This window comes from Nyctibius grandis, chromosome 22 (genome assembly GCF_013368605.1).
Source record: "Nyctibius grandis isolate bNycGra1 chromosome 22, bNycGra1.pri, whole genome shotgun sequence".
Lineage (NCBI taxonomy): Eukaryota > Metazoa > Chordata > Aves > Nyctibiiformes > Nyctibiidae > Nyctibius > Nyctibius grandis.
This window is the reverse complement of record NC_090679.1, coordinates 8,539,513-8,561,303: the sequence shown is the minus strand read 5'-3', so window position 1 is coordinate 8,561,303 and position 21,791 is coordinate 8,539,513. Positions and strand designations below refer to the sequence as shown.

The window sequence follows — 21,791 nt, the reverse complement described above, 5'->3', positions numbered from 1 at the left end:
TTAGGGTAGGTATAGCCTATAGTCTCTTTTTGAGAAAAGCATTAACCAGAAAGCTGCTCCACTTTTCAACTGGTCACTCCAACATTATCAGTCGCAGGCAGGGAGAAGCAGAGGTTCGATATGGTAGGGTTTATTTTCGCTTTGTTTCCTAAACCACTAAAAAAAACTACATTGAGGCTTTCATTCTTTTCAAAGTCAAGCACACGCCTTTGTAATCTTCACCACTGAATATCAAAATTATAGTCTGGTCTTAGCTCCAGTGCACTGAAAACTTACTGTACCCTTAACATCCCTGTTGTAACTATGCTGAACACAGAATTTATCCTTTTATAGTGAAAGTTTGTACCAAATGTGTATGAGAGTGTACTTTTTCCCCTCTGCATCACCGAGTGCGTGGCACAAGCAGAATTCATCAGCAGAACCTTCTATTTTTATTCTTCTCAATTAGTATCTGGACATGCTAAATAAAACTCATTTGGCATCAAATTAAGAGCTACAGCTTGAGGGTTTGGTGTTTTTTTTTTTTTAAATAATTAGCATTTTACAATATTTCATGTGTCACCATCACAGTTCCCCACAGACTTCCAGAACAGCCGAGTTTTTGGTTTCTACAAATGAGATTCCTGACAGCAAACCATCACACCCAAAAATGACATTTGCAATGCTATCTGAAAAATCATGTTCAGATCATCTGCTAAGCATTTTCTGGCAAAAGCAGAAATAGAATTTTATTCTCGGGGGTTGTATTTCATGCTCTTAACCTCAAAATATCCCTTTCTTCACAAATCCCCACTCTTAAAAATAATAGTAACTCACCCACTTGAGCAATATCCACAAGTGAAAGGGGATGTCTGGAAAAAACTGAAAGGCCATCACAACGTACACATGCCACTGGAGAAAATTACCCTTAATTCCAGCTTCTAATTTTTCACTTGCTTGCCACTGCAAACTCTTAATATTGTATTAGCATTCACATACATTTCAGCGTCGTGGTCAGAGCAGGAGCCAGAAATCTCGATGACATTTCTCTCTGCTTCCCAGGATGGCAACTGCAGCAGCGAGATTTTCTTTTTCCAGAATCAAAAGCTAGGAAGCACTTCTCCATCTACAATTAGTTCTTACTGTTATTTTGGTAACATTACCATGACAAAGGTTCCTCTTGGGGATCATCTGCTTTTACATCAGCGTGCTCAGATATCTCAAAACCTGAAAACTAATTTTCTATACTTCAGCACAAACATGGATTCTTGTTTAACTAGTCAATACTCATTAACATTTACATTTATTTTGAGAGTTTCCCCCCTTAGATTTCAATTTAGTCTCATGTTACTTCAATACCAGGTCACCTAGTCAGGTAATTCACAACATTAGCCAGCAACTTCCACTTTTACTAAAGCTTGGAAGCCCCGTAAGCAAATTCAGCAATGAAATCCCAGCTCTACACAGACCTCCAAGCAGTCTGCAGTTCCATCTGATTCCTCTCCACCAACCCAATGCACCCATTTCCTTTGGTTTCAGAATGCAAGAAAGAATACGGATATTTGACAGATACAGAATACCACACACATTTTAACTTAAAATACTAAAATGAAAGATCGGTTTAAACCTTGTGACAGAGTTTTGTTACCACATGAGAGTTGAAATAGGAAAGAATAATCCCAGAAAAGTATAACTATCTCCTCATACTCTTCAACTTCTTTAAATTCCTGACCATGACAGACTTTGCTACAGCATAACTCTACATTTTTCCTATCAGTTCCATTTTTGCAAGCTTTCACTATGCATCCACTTTTCTCTCATTGTATGAAAATTGAGTTACCTTTTCTGAAGCTGAAATTACATGAGCTCTTCCGTGCCCATCTAACATTTGGCCACTGCCAGAAGATGACTCAGTGCTCCTCCTCTCCCTGGGTTTCCCCAGGCACTCCCACCAGCCCCACTGCACTCACATTTGGGAAGAGGGAGTTTTGTACCAGCACAGCAAGATGAATTTGACTGGCAAAGGGTCTTTCTTAGCCACCACCAGAACAGGCAAGAGGAGAGAAAACTGCAGCCAGGAACAGAAGATTCCTGCCTGATGGTGACAGCGAATAACCACTAAACCACCCCAGCCACCTCACACACCTTCCCCTGTGCCATTCCTCCAGAATGTCCACATTTTTATGTTTTTAATCAAATATCTTTACAAAGAAACCCAGCCTTTCAATTTTTCAATATTTTGTTTCTATTAAACTTCCAGCAAAGAAACATTTGCCTTATTACAAGGTGACAAGATCCCAGATACAATCTTCAGCACTGCTGATTCCTTACAGGCACCGGGACCTTCAGACACACTCGTCCGATTCATCATGCATGTGCATAAAATCACTCAACCAAATGCACTTTGATCCCATACATATTACATGTAGTTAATATGGAAGTATCATGAATTACTCCTGCGTCATAGTTACAGAGGTACTTCATCAGCAAACAGCTTTTTCACCCATCTCACTGCAGATAAGTGGGAGAGATATCTGCCTCTTGGATTACCTTGTCCTTTAAAGCAGCAGCTACAATTAGGACAGAAGCAATAATACAGGAAAAAAATTGCCAGTTCTGTCGCAGTCATCATTTAAACAGCAATTCAATGGCTGAATTGCTTTAAACAAAGCAAACTAAAGCTCAGGGGAGAATATGAGAGGGCTTGGAAATTCAACACAAAGCCTGAAGAATTATATTCAAGTACAAGAAAGTGTTCATATTTCCTCTAGCAGAGAAGCAAAAACTTAACACAATTATGAACTGAACAGACATTAATGCCGAACTTGTCTGGATTGGTCTGGACTGTTCACTCATTCTCTCCTTTTCCTTTTTCCTGGGTTTTTTTTTGGGGGGGGTGTTTTTTGGTTTTTTTTGTTTGTTTGGGTTTTTTTGGTTGGTTGGGGGTTTTTTGTTTGTTTTTTGCTTGTTTGTTTGTTTGTTTTTGAAGTATCTTTGGAAGAATTAAGCCTTGGTCCAAAACCTAGTGAGTACATTCCCCGCACCTATGAAATACCACAACCAATCACGGCAAAGAACTCCCTGGTATGCACCGAGAGCTACTACACATGAACCCCTGGACTGATGTTCCTACTCTCTACCTACCACTAACAGCCAGGCTTCAATCGACGTGTACCTGCTGATTTCTCTCATCTGTGATTCCACAGGATCCCTCCTGGCCGGAGCATCTGCTCAGCGAGCATATTCAACAAGCAACAAGATGGAGAGGTTAAGACAGAAAGGAGAGGAGAAAGGAGCACCTTCCTCAGCCCCAAGATTCTGTACTGGAAAAAAGTTTAGTTCCTTCAAGGAACCTGGCTTTTTTCAAAAAAAACCCAAAAAAACCCCAACAACAACAACAAAAAAAAACAAAACAAAACACAAAAAAAACCTGTAGGGCTGAAGAGATGAAGCTAAACTAGATCTTTTCAATGTGTGGCAATAGAGATTCCTACGAAAGAAGTTCGTTCAAACTATCTGTGTTTTGGCTTGCAAGACATACCAAATGCAAGTACAGACGTTCGAATTTGGCCTTGGAGGAGGAAAAAGCTTCTGTTTACTCATTACGAGTTAAGAGCAAAGGGAGAAGATCGGCCAAAAAAAAAAAAAAAACAAAACAAACAACCAAACCAAAAAAACCCCCAACAACAACAAACAAAACCACCAAAAACCTGCCTGACACCCATAGGACCTGCAATAGGAAAGAGTCAGACAAAACCATTATCCATCAAGAAACTGCCCTAACCCTGGGACAGCTGCAACCCCGTAACTACAACTGTTGTAAGGCACGTGCTAAGCCAGGGATGATCCCCAGAGCACAAACTACTCTTTCTAGATTTTCTCAGTCTGTAAAGAACTAACGTCTACTCGGCATCTATTTTGGAATATTTAGAACAAAAAAACCTGCACCCTATAGAAAAGTCCCAGGACCCTGCCTGTCTTCCCTCAGTACATGCGCTAGTTTTAGTTAGTGCAGTATTGTACAACAAGATCTGACAGTAACTCAGGTATTTTCATTAAACAAGTCACAGAGTAACAGCTAATTCTACCAGCTCCAGTAAACAGTTGGGGTTTGTTCTGGTCTGGTTTTGTGAGGGGTTTTTTTGTTTTTTTTTTTTTTGTTTGTTTGTTTGTTTGTTTTTAATAAAAAAAGCACTTTGACCCACGGTAGCTAAGGCCTCCTTTCTAACTTGTTTTTGATTCTAAGAAAATGTATGGGCTTGCATACAAGAGCAATATTCAAAACACAATGTTAACTTTAATCCAAATTATAAAGGACAAGGATGCGATTAAGCACTAGTTTATAGACATCTATTCTGGTTGAGAATTTGTTTTGGTGCTTCACTAGGATTAAAGGGGAGGTACTGTATGTTACAGTTAAGTAGGAGCTTAGCACTTCATTTCTGAATTTTTTTTGAATGACCAAATCAGGGATTTTTTTTGTTTGTTTTTTTTTTTTCACCCTTAACATAGCTAAAAGCCAGCAATACACACCCAGAAAGATTTGCCGTGGCAGCAAAATCACAGCAAATAAACTGGGTGCCTGATGCCTTTTTCATCACCAGACTTCTCCTCCCTCCCTCACTACCTCCTCCTGCAACAATCCTGCAACACCTTTTCCAGGGCCAGCGAGTATTCAAGTACATTTATGCACTTAAAACAAATGCTCTTTTAGTTGTATCACGTTCACCAGCGTTACTATGATTAGCTAAGGGAAAACTTCAGCCACAGGCTGAATTGTTTGTCTGCCTTTGTTTCGCTTTTAAATGGCCACACACTCAAACGACCGACTCAGCACATCTCTCCTAGAGACAGGCAGTCACCTGCTCACACCCGGCCAAATGAAGCGTGAGGGCACCCACACATACCAGCACATCAGCTGGGTCCTGACGGCAGCACACGGTGCTAAACCGACATGCCCAAATGGGTATCACCCACCGAGTGCCCTCAGAGCTCTGGACATCAGCTCTGACACTCCTGTATTTCAAGGCAGAATCCAGGCTAGAGACTGAGAAAAAAAGAATCATATTGCTTCTGGCTGCTTACACACAGTAGTATTAAAACCCCAATCACTCTTGGGGAATTTATTTTATTTGAGATTCTACTGCTTACAATATTTACCCACACAACTATAAAGGCAGCAACTTTGTACATGAACCAGAAGCAGAAATCACGACCTCTGTCAGGAAAGCTGCAAAATAAATTCTTTACTTCGTGCCATCAAAAAAAGGAAAAATTCACAAGGTTTATTTCATTATTTTACAGAAAAATACCGAGGCTAAAAATAGGCAATTATTCTTTAATTCCTCGTTCTTCCTTTCCCGTCTTATCAGAGAGAAAAACTAATATTTCCTCATTTCCAGTCTGACAACTGCTTGCCCCCCAAAATCTGAAAGATACACCTCAAAGAGCTGAGACTGCTACTGAAACACGGAAAGCAGGAACATGGCAATGGTACCGTCCACTGTGGGAAGGCAAGGAGCAAAGAAAAACCCCTCAGAAACATCAAGAGAAGAAAAAAGTTTTCATGCTGAAGAAAGCTGCACCAAACTCCTACTCTTGACTGCTAGCATGCTAAGCCAAATGTTTTAAGTCTCATTTACTTTAAGGCTTCTGACCTTTGAAAACAAGTTACTTTAGAGACACTCTCACCTATTTGGTGGGAGAAGGAGAAAAGAGTGGAATTACTTTCTGCTTTTTGAGTCACCTAAGGCTTAGGGAGGAAAAGTATCACACCCCATGGAGACTAACACCAGGGTATGACCCCCAGGCACAACAGAGATGCAGGAAAAAGAGAACTCAGATAACCTTTGGATGCTATTTATAGGCAAACATCCCACCTGAACTCCTTTCTCCAAATTTCTAGCATTCAGTGAGAAACTGAGTCCAAATGGGCTGTAATTGTTTTCCTGAACCAGAGAATGGCTCTGGCTCAGTGCAGTACTCAGTGACTACCTGGGGAAAAAAATCTGAACACACTTCTACATTTTCAAGCAAAGAACTTTGCGGGCCAGTAAGATCATCAACTTAACTTCTAGTCCCCAGTTTATGCCAACTATGTATGGCAAAGCAAGCCAAAATACTCCAGTATTTTCAGAGGCTGACCAAGTGTGCCACTTCTGTAAAAAAAAAAAAGATCACCACCCTAGTGATATATAGCAGACTAGTGTATAAATTCATGTTTCAACTGAACATTCAAGAAACTGTTCATAAAACCTCTCCTTTACCTAAGAAGATCTACAGTGTTTCACTGTACTGTCATTACATACACGCTGCATAACAAAACGTCTTGAAAATAAGATCTCTAGGAATGCCACAGTAGGTTAGAGTACAAAACAACCAAAAATCAGGATGCTGCAGTCTGAAAATAAGGAATTTAATTTACCATGACCCAACTTGAAGAAAGAACACACCCATCTACTGTAAATGCATTAGAAGAACACACTCCTCTAGAAGAGCAGTCCAGAGGACTCAGACCATCACATCTTTTTATTCTTGCAACGGCATGTACTGATAGGATGAGGGGGAACGGTTTTAAACTGAAAGAGGGGAGATTGAGATGAGATATTAGGAAGAAATTCTTTGCTGTGAGATGGTGAGACACTGGCACAGGTTGCCCAGAGAAGCTGTGGCTGCCCCCTCCCTGGCAGTGTTCAAGGCCAGGTTGGATGGGGCTTGGAGCAACCTGGTCTGGTGGAAGGTGTCCCTGCCCATGGCAGGGGGGTTGGAACTAAATGGTCTTTAAGGTCCCTTCCAACCCAAACCAGTCTGTGATTCTTTGCAGCATCCTCCTATAGTTCAAAAACGAAAAGGGAAGACGACACAGGTGCAAGTCTCTGAAGCTCTGCTTCTTCAGACAGAGTTTTTGTCCATCAGAGGTCACAGAATCCAACACGTGGCACCACAGAGCACAAGTTTTACTGAGCTTCTTTGGAGCACAATGCAGAGAGAAACTGTAACAAGCTTTAATCCCATGGACAGCTTCTGGATGGAGTTGCTTCAAATAGTGAGTATGGAAAAGTCTGGCCAATTAAGATTTTATTAAAGCAAATTTCTTCCATTATTTCTCTCCAGGTCTTTGCTCTTATTGTGTAAAGACTAAAATAAAGTTGTTCTACGTCTTCTTCTGTCCCTAGAGTTTAGGAAGATCAGGTGTGCTCACTATAAGAGAAGGCTAATAGCCAAAAGCACAGCCACATTCCAAGTTTCTCCTCTCCATTATTAAATCTTCCTACATGCTCATTTCCCTGTAGAGACTTCCAAAACATGCTGGTTGCTTGGTTTTGGCAACACAAGGCAAAGCCAACTGGAAGTCAGGCCAGGTTAGTTAAGAATATTCTTGCTCACCGTGACCTTCCCTCTGTTACTCAAAAGCCATGTAATTCTTTGAAAGCAAAGATAGAATTTTAGCCTTTCTAACGATTCAGATTCAAGAAGGTTTTTTGAAGGACATATCCAAACAAGAGTGTCAACATATATATATATATATATACACACACACACACACAGAGGAATAATCAGCTGCACACACAGATGAATAATTTGTTCAGGTAACTGTTCTTCAGAAAAGTACTGGTAGATTTAAAGTCAGATTCAGCTTGCAAACCAACATTTCTCCTGTAAATGGCAGACAACAAACTGACATGTATAAACAAAAGCACAGCTTGCAGGACAGATGAAATAACACTCCTACTCTCCATGCATCAACAGAGCTCAACTTGAGTAATATGATTAATTTGGGGCAACAAGCTATGAAGAGCAGAGATAACGCACAGAGACTCCAAAGAAGAACAAGAGCAGATGAAAGTCTAAATAACACGAGTGAAGGCAGAGAAGGATTTGATGTTATTTAGGCCAAAACAAAAAACAGAACTGAGGAAGATAAGAGTCTGCAAGTCCGTTCTAAGGATGGCTGCATTGAAAAATGAACACTGAACTGGGATATGATGCATAAAAGAAGCAGCCAAAGCAACTCCACTAGAAAAACACCAATTGCTTTACTATGACAACTTTCTTCCTTCCCTCGTGAAGCTCTTCCAAAGCAGCTCAGTGCCCCCTTCGCCCCCAAGTTACGTATTTCAGCATGTGACACTGAGGACTGACAGTCAGAAAGACTTTCTCATTGTGTGGACTGCAGTTGGCTTGGCAGGCTTTGGAGCTCCCATCACTGGAGAGAGTTTGTCTAACCAGTTCTTAAAGCCACTCGTCAGGAATGGCACAAGCACAGCTGAATTTGCCTGGGTAGAAGGAAGAAAAGGAAGATCAAACTAGATCGACTGAGATTTCTTCCAGTCCTATTTTTCAAAAAGTTTTAAGCAGCCGTACAGAATGTGAGGAAAAGGTGATGGCTAAATGACAAGTTAGTAATTGCTGTTCTAGAGATACGGCTTTGCTACACAGGGAAAAATGTCGTTGCAGAACTGCACTGTGCCTTTTGTTCCCACACCAAGTATTTTCTTGATGGATACAACAAGGATGAATTCGTGCAATGCAATAATTCATTTTTTTAAGTTTCCTAGTATGTGTTGAATCCTCAAGTATCAAAATACTTCATATTCACAAAGTATATAAACTCCATTTTTGTGCAAGATGCTTAATGTACTACAGCTTGTTTTACACCAAGAGATTTCAGTTCTTAGCTTTCAAAATAAGGTCTTTTAAAAGGCAGAAAATCATTTATAACAGGCAATGAAGGTGCTCATGCTCCACTGCAAGAAAAGCCACTTGCTTCCGTAAGTAGAATCAAAAACGAGTAGCGGTATATTTTACACAATTTTATTTTTCATTAATCTGGTGAAAATTAGCTTGACTTTCTAGAGATAAGCAGAATTTGGTCATTCACACTATGCACATACTATATTATCATTTCTTTTCCTAGAAACTCGTTTATTGTAATTACTTCCTAAATATACAATAGTAATATTTTGTCAAAGGCGAGTTACCAACTGGAAAAAGCAACATTCACCTGTTACACCATACACTGTAAAGTAGGAATGACTCAGTATACTATGTGGCTTCTGACACTTCAAAAAACCCAAATATTTAGTACCAGTATAAAACTGGTAGGAGAACAATGTATTATAGGTCCGCCAACAAGAGCTCAAGTAATTCTCTCGTGTTCTGAGACACTCGTCACAGGCCATGGACTAGACTGTTTAAGCAGCTCTTACATAAACAGGCAGCAAGCAGCCCCGCTTCCAATGTAATTACCTGGCATCTCACACTATGCTTCCAACCAGCCCCGGAAGGGGTGGCTACACATTCAGGATACCAACCTGACTTACCAGTCTGTCTGGTACGGAGCTAAGTGGCTGGCACCAGTTACTGCCACCACGCTTTGTCATTAACCTACAGAACATCAAAAAAAAAAAAAAAAAAGAAATCTGAGTGGGAAGATTCAGATCCAATCTTTGTCACACTATGAAGCATTCACTAAATACTCAAACTCTGTTCCAAACACTTCTAAACTCTGGTTTTATCATCACGTGCTAAGGAAACTACACGACTGACAAATGCAGAAAGCAATCAAAAACGCAAACTTAAAACCCAAGTCTGCGTAATTGAGGGTTTTTAATAAGCTATTAATAGTCTTCTTGCAGGAGATACGAGCAAGAGACACGGGCTTTTCTACCTCCTCACTCCTTCCTCACTCTCCTGATGCACTCAGGGAGAAGAGTTACATTTTGATGAACTCCAACTTGCAAGCCTACTAGCTGCTTCATTTCACAGGGTTAACATCTACGCTCCCCTCTTACACAGGCACCACAAAGAATCACACCAGGAGCCATCTGTTTAGAGGGAGAAAGCACGCATATGAATGAAGCAGAACGCCACAGAAAAAATACTACGCCTCACTCTAATAAGATACACTCTGTGGTAAAACATTTGGGTCAACAGCAATATTTACCAGATATTAGCTTTAAGCAACCTGTGATTTGAGCTAGTGTTCTATTTTGTTCTGTACCTCATTAATATCACATAGCCTCATAACTAGCTTACCTGCAATACTGCTACAGAAGATCTGCATTTACCTACTCTAGCACAAATCTCAAGACAACCAAAACAAAAGCTTGCTTCAACGTACTGTCAACAAACAAGAGTCTTACTAGCTGTACAACAGAGCCCTTGTACCCTGTGAGGGGTACCAGCTCCCCAGCACAGACCGCAGCGCTACACAGCCAGCTCTAAGCTGACTGGCAGCAGCAGCACAAAGCCCAGTGTAAGCTTCTGCATCCCACTGCAAAGCCTGAACGCGACTATTTTCATTTTGATGGATGAAGGAAGCATACATGCAAAAAAAGAGTAGGATCTCCTCTTGGTACGGGCTCCATCTCAATCCAGGCATTACGTAGGACTGTCAATAAAGCGCTGCTGCTTTCCTCCTGCCCCAAACCCTCCCTACTTTCCTTCTTTGGCTGAGGCTACTCCAAGCACTAATATAACAAGAAGCCCTGAAAACAATACTGAATTAATGGAAAAAAGTTTTTGCCTCAGCTCTTCCCACTCCCCATCCTCGCTGATGAAAAGTTAAAATCTCAGAATAATCTTTGCCAAAGAATTCCAGAAGGATAGTGTTCAGCTCTGGTAAGATAACTTAGCTCTTGATACCCAAAAGCATCAATTTAAGTGTTATGACAATGAAACTGTTCTTCACAGCAAAATACAACGGAAAAAGTCAAAAAATATGAAGCTGGTACATTTAATGCACTTTCAAAGTATGGAAGTTAAATTGACTAAGAGCAGTATTAGACCAGAATGTCTAATCTAAAAGCCTACTAGATTAGAAAAAATATTTAAATCATGCAAAACCTCAGAGAAATATAATATTAATAATTCAATTACATGCAGAAAATTCAGACAGTTTATCCAACTTACACAAAAGCACAACACATCTGTACGTTTCACATACCATATATTCCTTCCCACTCTGAATCTTTAGATGGTGAAGAAAGAAAATGAGCAAGTCACTAATGTGCCAGTATCTCAAAAGGCAAAAGTTTTCCAGTTAACAAGACAGTGGTGACTTTAGCAGTAGTACAGCTCTGATGTCTAAAGAAATGCCTAGAATGAAGCCTATTAACTTTCTTAATGAAAACTGTTTCTCTTATTTGGTCCATATACTGCATTCATATAATACCAAATATTTCAGGTCAGATCAAATTAGGGTGAAAAGCCTTTCTTGGTTTAAAAAAAAAAATCAGTCAAAATAGTTGGACTAAGGTAAGACTTCTGCCATGTTGAAGGTAGCTAAACACACTTCAAATTTGATACAGCTACATTTTTATAACAAAGTTCCATCTTTGCTCAAATTCCAGCAATCCTCTCTCAGACTCCCCCCAACAAAGAACCTGTTTTTCTTTTTTATTCAAGAACACCAATACAGATTTAGAAATGTATTCGTTACATGCCACGAGCACAGAAGTGCAGCCATTGACAAACATGAGCCATCCGTTTTCTGCAGCCCTCAACTCCTACAGTTTGAGGTGAAGCTTGGATAACCCTTCAGAGGTTAAGCTTCTAATGGGTTAGATGCCCACCTCCATTTAAATCTTAAAGTAAGTTGCTCATCAGCCCTAAGAAAAGAAACACCAGGTCCACACATGAATCTTATTGATCATAAACAACACGATCGAAGATTTTATCTAGCCCAGTCTCTGGCACTTTCCAAGGGGTCTCTCCAACGCAGGATGAAAGCGAGCTGTGCATCTTTTGATCTGCTCTTTTAGACCACAGCTCACTCCCCAGTAGTGCTGGATCACAGGTCTATCTTGCCACATTTAAGCCCAGTAATGTTGGGGAAAACAAATATAATTTGATTTATTTTAACAACAACAAAAAAAAACCCCTTGCTGTTAGTAAATAATGAATGGGTTTGGTGACATCACAAAAAAAAAAGCAAGCAGGTTTGGTCGACAGCTTGGCAAGGGAGTAAATAGAGAGACACACACACACTGGAAAGCATTCAATTTTACAATTGCTGAATCTCACTCTACCCTTTCAGTTTATCCTAAAGCAGGCAGATTTTATCTGGGCCCATTCATATTTTGACCTGTGTTCTGTATTTCCACTAAGTAGGTGATTACTTCCACTTTTTGCCTTCCTCAGTTCCAGAATACACAACCGGTTCTCACCCCCGCCTCACCTCACCCCATCAGCTTTCCAAAGAGCACTATCAGGCCCTCATGCCTGAATCAGCTACGGAAATTCACCAGGTATTAAACAAAACTCCTTATTAAAACTAGATTTCTCTTTCACCATTTATACTGAATTTAATCCCCCAAAGTCTCAAATACACCAAACCATCTACATGAGGGTCTCTAGTCACCTTTAATCCTGTATTTCAACAGAAAAGAAGGATGAATGTAACTCTGCTCCCTGTTTGAACATAAGGATGGGCTACTCACATCTGTTTCACTAAGCGAACCCTTGGCTGAACACAGCTACTCTCCAAAACACCCTGATTTTCCTTACAAGCCTCTTTACAAACAATAGTAGGACTTCTGAAGAACTCTCTGCTAACAATACTCCTCCTTGTGTATATACTCAACAGGAACACCAAGAGCTCCAATGCTAGACAGAGTTTTACCAATTTCTTCTGCATCTATTTTTTGATGCTTCATTGTCAAAGTCTTCAACATTCAGATTGAGAAGGAACATGCTCAAAAGATCTGCTGGTGAGGATACGGGCATCCAAGCTATCTCCTCAAGTTAAAAATCAGGTCAGAACACTCTATGTCACTCCTCAGAAAACTCAGCAAAACCATGCTGAAACAGTACGAGCAGGATGTTTTAAGTGCGGGGATTAACATTTTGAAATTTTACAACTTTTCTGTGGAATTTCATGTTTTGGGTGTGGAATACACCACACGGGCATCCAGGATTTTTATTTGACCACATGCTTCAACCAACACCTTTCTCTATCCTCTTTAAGAAACAACCTGTACTCCAGAAAGGGGACTGCACTACAGAAGCAAGTCTTTTTCCCTTCCTGATGCCTATAAAAGGCAGGAACAGAAAACGAAATAGCTTTAACCTGTCAAACTTTCCCCAACTCTTTGAAGGTGAGTTTGTCCTTTCAAGAATATGTGTTGAGGGACCCACGGAGGAACATTCCAAGAAGAGCAAGAGCTCTGAACGCTACAACCATTCATTCACAGCAGGAAGAGCTCTCATCCTCCAGCAGTCACCTACTGTCCCTAAAAAGGAAATTCAATAGGCAACCTTATTGAAGGTCCACAAAAGATCCATGATTCTTCAGAGCTGGAATATTATTTTAAGAAATCAGCAGTACCCTAATTAACAGTGGAGCTGAGAGTTTCTAGTGCAGAACATGAATCCACTGTCAGAATACTAAGAATCTGCTTATTAGAGTCTGAAAAGCAGAAACATCTCCAAACAGTATGGTTCCCTTTCCATGGGTTATTTTACTCTTCTTCACTCCTAGGAGTCAAACTGAAGGAAGGTATACAAAAGACTTGGTTTCCCAAAGAAGAGGATTCAATTGTTTTAATTTATCTTCAATTTCTGAAGACAAAACCAACTCATATTGACGACATTCACAGAACAGTGAAGTCTCTTGGTTTTCAGAACATAAAACTAGTTTTTGTGTGAAATAATCCAATCGCTGACAGTCCTTTAAAGATAGCTGTTCATTAACAAAGTGCCTGTGCTTTGCTTAAACAGATCACAGAAGGAAGTACAGTTGTCCAAACTAAAGCTGATCAGAGCACCTAGTGAACATAAGGAATCCAACAGCTGTTTGTGTGCACACGTATATGTACGTACGTATGTACTTGCTGCTGTGTTAAGGGGGGACGAGGCACAACCCTCTTGCTAGAAATTCTACTTAAGGCTGTCGCCCTCAGCATCCAAAACCACAAAATATTTTAAGTCCTCTTGGAAACAGAATAAACAAGTTGAACTGCAAAAAAATATCCAGCACTCTATGATGGGTAAATATAATGTACAGAAACATTCTTAAGAAGTTCAGCTAACCTCTGGCCTCTACACTTGCATATGCAGGCCTAACTGGCTCTCAAATCAAGACAGATACTTAAAAACAAAACAAAACTCCCACAAATCCTAAGAGTGCAATGGTTGAAAACCACTTCTGCATAAGTAATTTGAAGAAGAACATCCCATCTGGCTGCAGTTACTAGAACCTACCTTCCAGAACTAATAAACAGCGTGTCCATGTGAGATCTGAGCATTAAAGGATTCATGAAGAATGAGCAAAACTAGTTTTGCAAGTCATACTCATTAAGATCCTAATGACACAGCCACGAACCCTGCATGTGAGAAATCCTAAGAAATGTGAGACACTAACTGCAAGACCAATATTCCTCTTGTTGTAGTTAGGATCAAGCCTCCCACAGGAGAGGGGATCATCACAACAAAGGCCAAGCTACCCTGGAAACCGTATCAGATAAGGCCTAAGTAGCTAAACTACTTGTTCAAGCACTAGTTCTGCTGTCCACTTTTGCAAGCTATCCTTAATGCTGGGGACTAAAATGTGACTGAAATAACAGAGGAAGTCACTTGCTTTTGCCAAACTGCAAAGTCCCAACACTGGGCCACTTTGTTGCCATGATGGAAACCTAGAAGCTCACTTGAGGTTAGAAAGGGTATTTTCAAGCCAAACCAGCCAGAAAAACCCAGAGAAGATATTAGAACATCTCCCAGAAACACTAGCTTCTTTTTCAATCCCTTGCAAATTATGGCTTTTATTAATAAACTACCAGATTCTCAGTGTCTCCTTTAGGTTAGCCTAATGATATTTTTAGAGTTCAAATTTGCAGTGGGAAAGACAAGTACTGCTTAACCAGAGGACTTTCTCAAGACTGTTTGCAGTCTTTTGATCTCACACATTCATCAAGTGGCATTAATTTTGTCCAGTCTTCTTAGAGAGGGAGATGGAGCCCTCAAACAAAAGCACTCGTTTTTTGATTTGCTTTTCTTTCCAGATTCCTTCTGTTCTGCCCAGTTTCTACATCCCTACTCCAAGCACTCAGGGAATCAAAGCATAGAAACCTCCGATTAAAAACAAATCATCTAATCCTGGGGACAAGCGGCCAACTACTGCTTAGAAATCTAAAGAAAGCGTTCTCACAGGCATTACAAGAAACAATGGTACGTCCTAGATTTATTAAATACCATGAAATCATTTTGAATACTGCAACCCTAGATGTAAGCACAGACCTCAGAGACTGACTGCCCTCATAACACTAGCAATCAGACATCGCCACTGACAATTTATAAAGCTGGCAATGGTTTTAGGAGACACCAGTCATCAGGTACATGAGAGAAACTGATTTAAAAGTGCTTAAAAAGGGATCAGATTATTCAAATTCTCTTAGTGTTCAGAGTATCCCAGAAATAGTCTACCTTCCCTGCAAAGCAAAGTTTGGTCCCCAAGGGTTACATCAGGTTAGAATAATTCTAGGGGACCACCTTTAACTAGGCTGCTGCAGCTTTCTGCTGACAAAAGCTATGCAGTGTTGTAAGTTGGGTTTTTTTTCAAATTCAAAATGCAAAGAGAGCCCAAAGCTCGAGTCCCTTGCACCTTTTGCTTCCTCAGAATGAAGTCCTCCTTTAAGACCGTACATCGCTTTGCATCTAAACACCTGTAAATAAATGCTGTTTTATCCAGCTCTTAAGTGTGTTCAAAGCTGAAGTCTGAAAACTCCAATTCCAGCACACTAATACTAGTCTGAGTATGCACCCGCAATGGTCAAACCAGATTGGTTTCAAAGCGGGGTTTTTACATCCTTTTGGCCTTGGAATTTTGAAACTGACAAATAATTTTCAAATCCATTGCAAACACCCAAGTCACAAACCTTAAAAAGACTTCAATTAGTCAAGCTTTGACTATAAAAGTAACAAATGCAGTGGCACTATGTTCATCTAGTCCGGTTCCAAAACATGAACACTAAATATGGATTTTCCAACAGTCATATCTCAGAACTACAGAATGGAAAGATATTTTTATGAAAGTCAAAACAGAGAAACAAGTATTTCACCTGCAAATTTCTGAAGTAACGAATTAATAATTATATATTGACCAAAGCAGCAGAAAAAAAAGCCATTTTAGCAAGTCTACTTCCTTCCATTCTCTCCCCTTTAATCCTCCCTCTGGTAACACATGTAATCTCATCTGGTCCATGAAATACCATTTAATTCAAATTAACTTTTCTAACTTCCTATGTACAAAACAGTAGACCAAGCAACCCTCAACACCTGTAAGAATTATGAGCTTGTTTTCTGTGTTTTGCTCCTCATCATCATGGTAAATTTCCAGACTTGTGAATATTTCCCTAGGGTCAAAATTTACAGGTTACCAGATCTGTGTGCAAGTTAGGTTTAGAAAGAAACTATAAAAGAAAGTACCTGCTGCCTCCAGTAAGGCTTCTAGTCTCGCTTGTGTTTCTGGATCCACTGTTCTCAAGTCCGCACCTTCTGCAGCACTCGATAAGAATAACTCCGACGTGGTTTTAAGTACTGGGTTATCAAGATCTTCTTGGTCCAAAATAAATGATTCAACCTGTTTGCCAAGTTAGAAAAATAATTTTACCATTTTGGAAGTTTTATATTAAATCTAAAATATTAGAAAATACACAAAATAATTTAAGTGTACTATCATAATCATGTTTCAGCTGTACAGATTATAGGACACAACTGTAAAAATCATCTGGTCCGCTCATTGAAAAGGTAGTTGAAATCACAAAAGGAAAAACTCCACATGATAAACAGTTCATTGTAAAAATTACAATTAACAAGTTCTTAAAGTATAGCAAGGGCAAGTCAGATTAAATATTGAAAAAATGTTAACCACCAAAACAGACTGCCACAAGAGGCTGCAGCATCTTTGTCACCAGAAGTCTGTCTACCTTGTAATTAAAAAAAAAGCTGTCAGTAATGACTTTGGTATAGCTGAACCTATCTGAGAGCCAGGGAGGGACTGAACAGTTTCCCGAGATGCCTTTCAGTTCTATTTTAAAAGTAATTTCAATTAATGTAGCACAAGAACTTTGTTTGTTTTGAACAGAAGCACCATAGTTGACTAAAATTCAAAACCAAAACATCTGTTTCCAAGCTGGCACTTAGTATTACCCCAGTCATTAATGTTTTCTAGACAAGAACAGATACATACAACAATTAAGCAAGCAGGTATTCCAGCCAAGCAGCGACAATGCTGTCCCACCAGTGACCCACGTGATCTCCAAATACAAGCTCACGGAATTACTCAATGTAACACTCTGTAGTTTCATGACAGCTTGACAGAGTAAACAAGGAGGATACCTGACTCATACTCTAATGAGAGCAGAACCACATTTCAGTTTGTCCCAAGTTCAGACATAATTTCAACTACTTTCAGTAATATTTTAAGATGAAAACACTATTTCATAATTAGATGTTATCTGTTCAACACTGTCGGTGCCTTCAATATGCCGCAGAAATGAGACATGCTCGTTACACAACCATTGCTGCCCTTTCCCACTTCATGCCCCGCTCTCACCTTCCTTTCTCTGCTTTCCCCTAATGCTTTGCTCTATCCTTCTCGGGCCAGCAGTAAACTGTCATCACTTCAGCCCTATCGCACAACACTCCACAACACCTTAAGAAAGGGACAGTTTATACTTCAAAAAAAAGATCAAATCAGGCCATCTACAAATTCATTAAGTGCCCCATTGTGTGAAAAATGTTAACAGGAGTCTAGAGAGCTATGTAAAGCATTGCTATTCAAGGGCAATTTGTGTTAATTTCTTCCCCTTTTTGATATGTAAATGCTCTGTAACATTATGTAGGTGCCCAGTGAAATGCAGTGCTAACGTATAAATACAATGGGCATCAGGGAGAAAGTGGCTTTTAGGAACACAGAACACGAGTTCCACATCTCAGTGGATATGCATGACATGGGCTAGCTTACAGGTGTTGTGCCACGGCACAAATGGCAAAGCTGAGACAGCAGGCTATGATTTAGGGCTCGAAGAAGCAAGATTTCTAGATTAGTCCAGATAACGGTCCTAAAATAAGAGAACTGCCACTGTTAGAAAGAGTTGAACATTAAACAAGCAGAAAATTAGTGACCTAAGCCAATGGTAAACATTTTTCCAAAGAAGAGCTATTTACAACTGACAGCAAAATGTATCCCTACAGTGAGATCACCCTCTGCAGACTCAAATCCCAGGTTACGTCCATCTAGCCAGCTTAAGGACTCCCTGCTGCCATGAGCTCTGATGCAAAACTGCCTTCTGGAAAAATTCACCCTTATCTTCAGGGATTTTCATTTTCTTCCCCAAGACTACACAAGGCACTTCACCTCACCAGTATGCTAGAAATATTATTCCTATTGCAACAATGTTTGTGTGACCCGGTGACCGGCAGAAAATCCCCCTGTCTATTCGTTATATATAGTTGAGAACTACATACAAGAAATTTTGTTACATGCTAATGGACTTTTTGTTTCTTTTTCAATTACACCACTAAATTTAACAGCAGTCCTCCCTTTTGAAGACATACCGAAAGGGGTAAAAACGCTACCTGCTGCGGGAGCAGTTGCACTTAGGAACAACAAACAGAGCAGAGCGGTTCGCAGGGCCTGCTGGCAAGCCTTAGCTGTCAGCCTCGGGAGCAGCCTGCCAAGAGCCAGGCTAAGGGAAGCACAGCAGCCTTGCATCAGCCTCACAAGCTGTCCAGCTGCAAGTCTTAAGACTTCATTTTTCGATACTTAAAGATACGGACCATTTTCTCCCTGACTGTTGCCACCTCGAGCTCACTTGTATATATTCACAGGACATTACCTGCAACAATACACCCTTGAACTTAAATCAGTGTTAATTCACCATTCACAAACACTCCATCAACTTGCAAAGATCCCCCCCTCCCCCGACAGGAAGGGCATTTTGCTTACAGGAACCTCTGAAGTCAGTCTTTTTAACATTGATTATGCAAACACTACTTATTAAAGTGAATTACAGATACAGCTTTTGCTTAGGGTACAAGCTGCACACTACTGGTGCAGTCTGTTCTTTCCACCACTCTCTTCAACTCTTCCTGCCTTTCAGCTCTTTAGGTTTGCAACTGTACTTCCAGAGACCTCGCACATTCAGCCTCACACAAAAATCTTGCTTCATACACACTATTTTCATCTTAGTTTTACATCACAGCAAGAAAAGACAGCTGCTTTCATTATTTTTGCACGTTGAGCATCAATTTTTAGGTTTTGTTTTGATTTTTAGTAAGAGCTTAATAACATACCCACAATATAAATATAACTTGAGTGTGAAAATACCAAAAATCCATATGCAAAATGTTAAAATAGCTGTACCAGCGCCAGCCTCCCAGAACAAGTTTCAATGCATTTTCAAGTCAGAACATCTGACGTTTCTGTAAATCAACACAGCTTCTCACACACTAAGGCTTGGGAGGATGAACATGGGATACCTTATCAATAATAGCAGAGTAAGAAATTACCTAATCAACCAGATGTCTCTTGTGAATGGAAATGACCTGCAATGATCACATAATAATTTAAAAAAATTTTAACAAATCAAACTATGCCAAATATATCAAACAATTTTTACTTTTTAAACAAAAAATAAACTTCATTAAAAAAAATTTTTAAAAACCAAACATATTTCATGCTAGCATTCCTGGAAGACTTAATACACTGCTCATGTGGCAAAATTTAGGCACTCTGCTCTATCCTAATCAGATCTGCAGCAAAGTGATAGAGTAACCAGTCACTGTGCTATTTTTGGATTATTTTGCGAGCTGCTTTGGGCAGTCAATAAGCATCTTACTTGGTAAGGCTCATTAGGAACACACGGATTCAAGACATTCTCACTGCCAAAACAATTGCAACTAGGAATAATTTCCAATCAAAACCCCAAAAAGCTGCTAGCTGCGGGGGACCTGCGGATGGGGCGCTGACCATCAGCGTCCTTCACTACCTCGTCATGTTTCACGCTCATCCCCAGGAATGAGGGACCTCTCCTGAAGTTCTGCCAAGGACTGCAGCAGCCTCAGAGCTCTGCAGATCCAGTTACACCACTGGTTCCTCCCTCCACAGCAGCTCCGTTCACAGCTATTTGGACTCAACAACGTCAGTATTTATACGTTAATACCGTGATCGAGTTTACCTCAGGTCAGGGGTACGTAAAGGCAACTTTGCAAGCACTAACATCACACCTAACACTAGCAATTCTTGAAAGATGGGCAGTGACATACATGGTTAGAAACACATTTCTAATATTAAGTCTAAACTGATCTTTCCTGTGTTGTACTAACTGCAAAAAAGGTACTTTTCCCAGAACAGCCCAGACTTGCTCACAAATAGCGTGTCATTGACACAGGCTACAGGCGATGGAAAAGCTTCCTGTTGTAGCTGTACTAGCACCATTCTCTCCTCCTCCTCCTCCTCCTCCTGCAGGCAAGGGCAGCAGCACAGCCAGCTCGTTCTACCTTCTCCTTCACAGGATCAATCAGGCTGGAAGAGACCTCTGGGATCATCGAGTCCAACACAAACCTTCCATTTGTGCCAAACTACTACTTCTGGGAAGACTTATCTTTACAAAAGTGTTGAGAGGAAAGAGAAAGCTGCTATTAAATCATTTCCTTGAACTTTCATTTTCCAGATATGCTCCGAGCTATGAACACCTTTCTGGGGTAACAATACTCCTTGCTCTCTTTGTGGAGCATCTACAAATAGTGAGAGTCCCAACCCTTGACTGGGGCTCCTAAACTCCTATTTATTATGCAAATAAACAACTACCTGATTTTCTCTTTTGTGTTAGATAACCCTTCCTTATTATTTCTATAACAATTCCATTTGGACACATGTCTAAATACATCTGAATATATGCAGAGGACCTTGGCTTCCTTAAGGCTAATACAGGCCTGCAGATCAGGCTGAAAGTTCACACCTATGAAGTTGAAATAGATCATCTATATTTAAACTCTTTTCAGTCCATAATCAACAAGATGTGCAACGCTGTATTAGGATCACACTAGGAAGATATTGTGGTTTTGTCTGATAAGCTCAACCTGTAACAGTTTTTTATGTTGTCATGTCCTTTATTACACTGAATGCCAATATCCAGTTACTACTTGTAATCCTGTTCTAAAAGTTTTGGGGAATACTGATGGGACATCAGATACCATAACACTAAATTACAATTGAAAACACGTTTAGATTTCAAATTTGACATCAAACCCCTTTAAATTCCACATATAAAGAATGTCAGCTTCCAAACTACTAAAAATAATTATTCCAAGGAGAAAGTAAAGTGAAGGACACTGTCTCTGACCTGGCATTCTGAGGAGCTTCCTGTGACAAGTGCCCCACTACACCCCCGGGGTAGACTCTTCACACCAGCAAAAGGCCTGGCTTTGGTCTACTCTAAGATGTACTTTTCAACACTTGGCCCCCCTACAACCCAGCCGTGTCAGTCAAACATCTTTGCACCTACTTAAGGTATCTTCCTGGCATTACTATTTCGGTTTCAAGAGATGGCCTAAAGGAAGAGGAAAAACCACACACAAATGAGGGTGTTTTCACAAAAGCTTTCAGTGGGATGTCCATACACTGCCCTTTCTTGGCACTTCAAAGCTAGAGAAAGAAATGAAACTGAAATTTCAGAGCAGTACTTCAGAGTCAGTACACAGGAACAACATATAATCAATGTAAATAACAATTCAGCCATAATTAATAAGACCATACCCACTCTGTTAGGCTTGAACTGTAACTTCTTCAATTAAAAAAAAAAGTTTCA

The 21,791-nt window shown here is 40.1% G+C and overlaps 1 protein-coding gene across 8 annotated transcripts in view; it reads right to left on the bottom strand.

Moving 5' to 3' along the window:
• Window positions 1-21,791, bottom strand: part of ANKHD1 (ankyrin repeat and KH domain containing 1) — a 120,999-nt gene that overhangs the window by 89,222 nt on the left and 9,986 nt on the right. For all 8 annotated transcript variants that reach the window (XM_068417298.1, XM_068417300.1, XM_068417299.1 and 5 more), the window contains exon 2: window positions 16,405-16,558. In XM_068417298.1, the coding sequence (XP_068273399.1) occupies window positions 16,405-16,558 (154 nt within the window). The remainder of the gene's footprint in view (window positions 1-16,404; window positions 16,559-21,791) is intronic.